Below are 8,363 nucleotides of genomic sequence, written 5' to 3' on the forward strand. Positions count from 1 at the left end.
CCAGGAACTCAGCTAATGTTCTGGTGACCTGGGTTCAAATCCCACCATGAAAGATGGTAGAATTTGAATTCAATAAAGAAAAATCTGGAATTAAGAATCTACTGAAGACCACTCAACCACTGTCGATTGTTGGAAAATCCCATCGGGCTCACTAATGCTTTCCAGGGAAAACTTCTTACATGGACTCCAATGTGGTTCACTCTCAACTTCCCTCTGAATTGGCTGAACAAGCCAGTGAGGTGTATCAATCACTACGAGTCTCAAGGAAGAAATCAAACCTAACAGACCACCCTGCATTGACCAAGGTACCAGAGTAAACAACAGCACAACAGCCCTGGCCTTACTACCATCTGGTGGCCAGTACCAAAATTGGGAGAGCTGTCTCATAGACTAGTCAAGCAACATTCTTTGACAGGCAATGCCCCAGACACCAAGATCACCATTTCTGGGTATGTCTTGTCCCACAGGCAGGACAGACCCAGCAGAGGTGGTGGCACAGTGGTATACAGTCAGGAGGAAGTTTCCCTCTAATTCCGGATTCCACCACCCTGGGGAAAAGACCACGGCTTTTCACCCTATCCATGCCCCTCATGATTTTATAAACCTCCAAGGTCACCCCTCAGCCTCCAATGCTCCAGGGAAAAAGTCCCAGCTTATCCACCCTGACCCTATAGCTCAAACCCTCCAATGCTTGGCAACATCCTTATAAATCTTTTCTGAACCCTTTCAAGTTTCACAACATCCTTCCGACAGCATACTTCCTATAGCAGGGAGACCAGAATATTCCAAAAGTGGCCTCATCAACACCCTGTACAGCTGCAACATGACCTCCCGACTCTTATACTCAATGCACTGACCAATAAAGGCAGGCAAACCAAACACCTTCTCTTCACTATCCTGTCTACCTGGAACTCCACTTTCAAGGAACTATGAACCTTCAGTCCAAGGTCTTTGTTCAACAAAATTTCCCAGGACCATACTACTAAGCTTATAAGTCCTGCCCTGATTTGCCTTTCTAAAATGCAGCGTCTCACATTTATCTAAATTAAAATCCATTTGTTGTCCTTGTGGACAGAGTCCCACCTTCACAATGAAAATACCCTCCATCATGTTGTGTGGCACACACACCATGCTAAATCAAAGACTACAAACAACTCAAGACTGGGCATCCATGAGGCATCTGGGCCATCAACAGAACTGTACTCCAGCACAATAGGTGACCTCAAAAGACTGAGTCCTGATAACATTCCAGCAACAGTATTGAAGATTTGTGCCCCAGAACTTTCCACTGCCGTAGGCAAGCTCTTTCAGATCAATTACAACAGTGGCATTTAACTGACAACAGGGAAGATTATTCAGGTTTGTCCTGTACACAAAAAGCAGGGCAAATCTAACCTTGCTAACCCAATCAGTCTATTCAATCATGTGTAACGTGTTGGAAGGTCTCATCAAGAGTACTATCAAGCAGCATCTGCTCAGTAATAACCTGCACAGGGACACCCAGTTTGATGAGGTGAATGACCACTCTTGATATCAAGGGCATATTTAACTGAGTGTAGCATCAAGGAGCCAGAGTAAAACTGGAATTAATGGGCACTGGGGAAAAAAGTTCTCCACTAGTTGCAGTCATACCTGGCAGTTAGAAAGATGATTGTGGTTGTTGGAGGTCAGTCATTTCAGGAGTTTCTTAACCATCTTCAGCTGCTTCAACGATCTTCCCTCCAACATAACGTTCCCTCCATCATAAAGTCATAAATGGGATGTTCACTGATGATTGTGCAAGGTTCAGTACCATTTGCAACTCCTCAGATACTGAAGCAATCCATATTCAAATGCAATAATATCTGGACAATATCCAGGCTTCGGCTGACAAATGGCAAGTAACATTTGCATTCCACAAATGCCAGGCAATGACAATCTCCAATAAGAGGCAATCTAATCACCACCCCTTGACATTCAATAGTGTCATTATCACTGAATCCTCAACTATCATCCTCCTTGGTGTTACCACTGACCAGAAACTCAACTGGACTTGCCACACAAATACTGTGGCTACAGAAGCGATCTGAAATTAGGAAGACTGCTGAGAATAACTCATCTTCTGACTTTTCAAAGCCTGTAAACCATTTACAAGACAAGTCAGGAGTGTGATGGAATACTGCCTACTTGCCTGGATGAAACTCAACAACACTCAAGAAGCTTGACACCATCCATGACAAAGCAGCCAGCTTGATTGGCACCACATCCACAAATATTCACTCCCTCCACCACCAATGCTCAGTACACACTGCTGCTACAAGCTACAAGGTGCACTGCAGAAAGATCCACAGACAGCACCTTCCAAACCCATGACCACTTCCACTGAGAAGGACAAGGACAGCTGGTACATGGGAACACTACCACCTGCAGGTTCTCCTCCAAATCACTCACAATCCGGATTTGGAAATATATCACCATTCCTTCACTACTGCTGGATCAAAATCCTGGAATTCCCTCCCTATCAGCATTGTGGGTCAACCCATTGCATATGGACTATGGCAGTTCAAGATGGCAGCTCACCACCACCTTCTCAAAGGCAACTAAGGATGGACAATAAACACTGGCCAGCAAACTATGTTAATTTCCCATGAATGAAGAAAAAAAGTCAATGATCTGTGCACTCAAAGGGATGTGATATATTAATAAGCTGTACTTTCTAAATTTAGAATGTAGACAGAGTTCCCACTACAATCTGAAAAACAGTGCATTCTATTTTAAACAGACCACCTTTTTAAAACTGTACAACAGAATGGAGTACCAATTCATCAGTCAGGGCAGTAAGTCTTTTGAATGACGATCAATACTGCTCCATGCTAGTCAATAAGCAGTTCACTTCCATACAAGTGGAAATGTTTCTCCTGTTCCCTACATCTAACTCTTGTCAAAAAAGGATGTTACCTTAACTTTGATGAGCGCAGGATTCTTGTCAGTGACACACCGTTTCCTTCCATTGTCCCCTTGCCGACAGTTGGCGTGATGCTTTTTCGACAGGCTACATATAAGGCACAAGCAAGCCAGTGCAGAGTTTCTCCCTGAAATGAACATTACGAATCAAGTCCATTAAAAATAGGAACACAAAACAGACCAGTCTGTCCAGACTGGCATATCACTCAATATGGTCTTGGCTAACCTTTCATTTCATTTCAACTTCACAATTCCACTTGCTCCCCAAATTGCGAGATCCTGAAACACCAAAAATCTGTCTCAGCCTTGAACATATTCCAAGTCAGAAGACACCGGGTTATAGTCCAACAGGTTTATTTGAAATCACAAGCTTTCAGAGCACTACTCCTTCATTAGGTGAAGTGAGATGACATCAACTGATGAAGGAGCAGCGTACCGAAAGCTTATGATTTCAAGTAAACCTGCTGAATTGTAACTTGGTGTCCACCCCAGTCCAACACCAAAACCTCCACATCTTGAACATATTCAATGACAGAACCACAAACATCCTCATCTCAAGTCTTAATAACGGGACCCTTGTCTGCAGACAGGGGAAACAATCTCTGAAACAATGTTTACTATGTTCAGACTCCTGTATATCTCTCAATCTTCTAAAATTTACACGTATAAGCTCAATTTATTTAGCCCCTTATTAATGGACAACCCTGGACTATTTCTACAACTGTGAAACAAACTCAATTGAACCTTCTTAAATGGATTTTTAAAATAAACTAAATGTCTTATTTCATCAATGCCGTAACGTGGAAAATATATTTTTTAAAAATTTACCCCAACACTCTGCCAGACTCTGACTCATGCAGAAAGCCCTGATATATCTCATTCTACCATCTTTTGTTCATGTGCGCATCTGGACAGTGAATCTATTCAAATATTCTAGGTCTAATCTTGTCGCCATCAGATGGCACATTTCCATTCACAAGGTACCCTGGAAGTAGGAGCGATGGACTCATACAAATGCATCCAACCCCTGCGTACAGTCTTGTCTGCCCCTGATTAGAATACTCTGTGCAGGTGGTTGGCCAAACTAATTGCTGTAAAACTGAAAACTTTAATGGGCTAACACTTTGAAAATGCAAAGATTGGAACAAATTTAATGAAGTAAGATTATCTTTGCAATGCCTCCGCCACCCAATATGTCGATTTTCCTTATTACTGCCACCTTCCATGGAATTTCTAACTTAATTGTTCTTTAATCTGAAATTACAGAGGTTCTTTTTACACCTTCACCTAGATTTCCCAAATGGGAGCAGTCGTTAGCCATACAGCCCCATGAGACTACTCCTCCATTCGATAAGATTGCAGCTGCATTATTACATCAACACCACTGTTCTGCCTTATTCCCAATTTCTTCAGGGTCCAGAGATTTATTTATCTCAGTCTTCCAATGACAAATCATCTGTAGTCTTTAGGGTAGAGATTGCTGAAAATTCACAAACTGAGTGAAGTAATCTGTCCTTGCAATTTGATTCTAAGTAGAATGCCTTATCCTGACATTAGACTCCCAGTTCTAGCCTGTCTAGGGTAACAATCAGATAGTTTGGCAGCGTTAAGTGCTAAGAACTTTCCTTCTTCCTTCCACATGATGGTGTGCACTTACACTAGGTGGACTGCAGCAGTTCACCATCACCTGAACAGCAATAAATAAACAAAAATGCTGACATTTGATAGTGACACTTATCCCATGCAATGAGGGGAAATCTCATTAAAAATGTCGCCACATCAGAGAATCTTCACATTCTAGGATCCAATCTTGCAAACCTTTGTTGCACTCAGTGAGATAGATATACTTGTCCTTAAATCTGCAGTCCAGAAATGTATACAATACACAAATGTGCTCACACCAAAGCCCTGATCTCTGCAAAATTAATTTAAAATCACTGAATTAACCCTCAAATTCTACAACCTATTCCACTCTATCTAGGTCTTCACTGGGTCAACAGACAATAGTTTCCCAGGTGCAATATCAACATAGAATTAATAATTTGGGTATCCATGCTAGTATCACTATCCAGTGAAATGTCTTGTACTTTGATTTTGTAGCAAATGGGCAGGTACAAATAAAAATAATCCAATTTACAGCACAATATAATGAAATTACAAATGGAAGATGAGTTTAACTGTAAATTGAAAAAAATTTATTGACTTCAAACTTATTTTTTCCTTTCAAGATGTTTATTATGCAACTATCTTTGCTCAGCAATAATCTTCATCAATTGAAAGGAAACAAGTGAAACCTGCAGTGACCAAATTGGAAATAAGTACAAATATAAAACAAGTTCTAGAACAGAAGCATACAACTAGTGTGTTTAAAAACTAGGTAAAAACAATGACTGCAGATGCTGAAAATCAAATACTGGATTAGTGGTGCTGGAAGAGCACAGCAGCTCAGGCAGCATCCAACGAGCAGCGAAATCAACGTTTCGGGCAAAAGCCCTTCAGGGCGTTGATTTCGCTGCTCGTTGGATGCTGCCTGAACTGCTGTGCTCTTCCAGCACCACTAATCCAGTGTTTAAAAACTAACCTGTAGAAACACCACTTCATCTCGAATCAAAAGGACATCACATATCATACAAGCGATCAGCAACATACTAGCTGACCACAAATTGTGTTTTCAACTGTTCTATTTATTGGATGTGGTAATGGTACTGCATTAATCGACCAAGAGGAATTTAAATTCGCAGTTTAAAAACTTAAATTCCATAGACACCAGCAATTCTGCACAAACATGGTTAACATTTTAGACCATTAGATGCAGGAGCAGAATTAGGCTCTTTGGCCCATCAAATCTGCTCCACCATTCGAACATATCTGAGACGTTTCTCAACCCCCAGGTCGCCTACCTTCTCTCCCCATAATCATTACGCTTGTGAATCAAAAACAGCAATGAGTTCCACAGATTAACGATTCTCTATCTGAAGAAATTCCTCCTCTGTTCTAAAGGGTCAACTCTTCAGTCTGAGGTCATGCCCATATTCCTCAACCAAAGCCTTTCATCCCCAGATTATTCTTGTGAACTTGCTCTAGATGCCTTTCAAGGCCAGAACAGTCTTCCGTAGATACGGGGCCCAACATGGCTCTCACTATTTCAAATTTATTCTGATCTGAGCCTTATACAGCGCTGGTGAAATCAGTGCTGACATTGCATTAGTCTTCCTAACTGACAACTGAACCTGCATATTACTCGTAACAGAATCATGAAGTAGGACTTCAGAACACCAAAGTGTTTCCCCATTTAGAAAGTGGTCTAGGCCTGTATTCTTCCTGCCAAAGTACTCATTGTTGCAGTGGGTTGTGGAGGGCCTTTAAGACAGGGATAGGTTCGTAGTTAATAAGGGGATCAAAAGTTACAGGGAGAACACAGGAATGGGTTTGAGAAACGTATCAGCCATAATCAAATAGGCTTGATAGGCTGACAGGGTTAATTTTGCTCCGAGAGCTTATCGTCTCGGCTCCAAGGTATAGTCGAGATTGACTGTGCCCTGGGGGTGGGGAGGATCTGTGACTACCCCCACCCTCCCTCACCTCCAGGGTGTAGTTGAGGCGGATCCTCTGAAGGTTCTCCCAAGCCTCAGCCCCACTCTCCAAGTCCATATTCAGGTCCTGACACAACTTGTCAAAGCTGTCGCGGAGTGACTGCCCACTGCCGTCCCGGCTCTCTCCGCTGGGCATGGCGCCGCCTCTCTCCCCCTCGCCAGGGTCAGTTTTCTCTCTCTCTCTCTATCCCGGGTCAGTCACAGTCTCTCTCTATCCCGGGTCAGTCACACACTCTCTCTCTCTATCCCGGGTCAGTCACAGTCTCTCTCTCTCTATCCCGGGTCAGTCACACACTCTCTCTCTCTATCCCGGGTCAGTCACAGTCTCTCTCTATCCCGGGTCAGTCACACACTCTCTCTCTCTATCCCGGGTCAGTCACAGTCTCTCTCTCTCTATCCCGGGTCAGTCACACACTCTCTCTCTCTATCCCGGGTCAGTCACAGTCTCTCTCTCTCTATCCCGGGTCAGTCACACACTCTCTCTCTCTATCCCGGGTCAGTCACAGTCTCTCTCTCTCTATCCCGGGTCAGTCACAGTCTCTCTCTCTCTATCCCGGGTCAGTCACACACTCTCTCTCTCTATCCCGGGTCAGTCACAGTCTCTCTCTCTCTATCCCGGGTCAGTCACAGTCTCTCTCTCTCTATCCCGGGTCAGTCACAGTCTCTCTCTCTCTATCCCGGGTCAGTCACAGTCTCTCTCTCTCTATCCCGGGTCAGTCACAGTCTCTCTCTCTCTATCCCGGGTCAGTCACAGTCTCTCTCTCTCTATCCCGGGTCAGTCACAGTCTCTCACTCTATCCCGGGTCAGTCACAGTCACACTCTCTCTATCCCGGGTCAGTCACAGTCTCTCTCTCTCTATCCCGGGTCAGTCACAGTCTCTCTCTCTCTATCCCGGGTCAGTCACAGTCTCTCTCTCTCTATCCCGGGTCAGTCACAGTCTCTCTCTCTCTATCCCGGGTCAGTCACAGTCTCTCTCTCTCTATCCCGGGTCAGTCACAGTCTCTCTCTCTCTATCCCGGGTTAGTCACAGTCTCTCTCTCTCTATCCCGGGTCAGTCACAGTCTCTCTCTCTCTATCCCGGGTCAGTCACAGTCTCTCTCTCTATCCCGGGTCAGTCACAGTCACACTCTCTCTATCCCGGGTCAGTCACAGTCTCTCTCTCTCTATCCCGGGTCAGTCACAGTCTCTCTCTCTCTATCCTGGGTCAGTCACAGTCTCTCTCTCTCTATCCCGGGTCAGTCACAGTCTCTCTCTCTCTATCCCGGGTCAGTCACAGTCACACTCTCTCTATCCCGGGTCAGACACACTCTCTCTCTCTCTATCCCGGGTCAGACACACTCTCTCTATCCCGGGTCAGACACACTCTCTCTCTCCCGGGTCAGACACACTCTCTCTCCCGGGTCAGACACACTCTCTCTCTCTCTCTCTCCCGGGTCAGACACACTCTCTCTCCCGGGTCAGACACACTCTCTCTCTCTCTCTCCCGGGTCAGACACACTCTCTCTCCCGGGTCAGACACACTCTCTCTCTCCCGGGTCAGACACACTCTCTCTCTCCCGGGTCAGACACACTCTCTCTCTCTCTCTCTCCCGGGTCAGACACACTCTCTCTCTCTCCCGGGTCAGACACACTCTCTCTCTCTCCCGGGTCAGACACAGTCTCTCTCTCTCTCTCCCGGGTCAGACACAGTCTCTCTCTCTCTCCCGGGTCAGTCACACTCTCTCTCTCTATCCCGGGTCAGTGTCAGTCTCGGTCTCTCTCTCCCCCCGCCCCACCCCCCGGGTCTCTCCGTATCTGAAGCGGCTGCAGTCGGACACTAATCCCAC

At 45.0% G+C, this 8,363-nt stretch overlaps 1 protein-coding gene across 4 annotated transcripts in view; it reads right to left on the reverse strand.

Moving 5' to 3' along the window:
• rbl1 (retinoblastoma-like 1 (p107)) overlaps nucleotides 1–8,363 on the reverse strand; it is an 84,017-nt gene extending 75,654 nt beyond the window's left edge. For 2 of the 4 annotated variants that reach the window (XM_072556101.1, XM_072556100.1), the window contains exons 1-2: nucleotides 6,526–8,362; nucleotides 2,938–3,071 (exon numbers count right to left, since the gene is read on the reverse strand). In XM_072556101.1, the coding sequence (XP_072412202.1) occupies nucleotides 2,938–3,071; nucleotides 6,526–6,672 (281 nt within the window). In that variant the 5' untranslated portion in view covers nucleotides 6,673–8,362. Of the gene's footprint in view, nucleotides 1–2,937; nucleotides 3,072–6,525 lie in introns of all 4 variants that reach the window. The other 2 variants (XM_072556103.1, XM_072556104.1) reach the window with 2 other exon arrangements.

This window comes from Chiloscyllium punctatum, chromosome 37, assembly GCF_047496795.1.
Source record: "Chiloscyllium punctatum isolate Juve2018m chromosome 37, sChiPun1.3, whole genome shotgun sequence".
Classification (NCBI taxonomy): domain Eukaryota; kingdom Metazoa; phylum Chordata; class Chondrichthyes; order Orectolobiformes; family Hemiscylliidae; genus Chiloscyllium; species Chiloscyllium punctatum.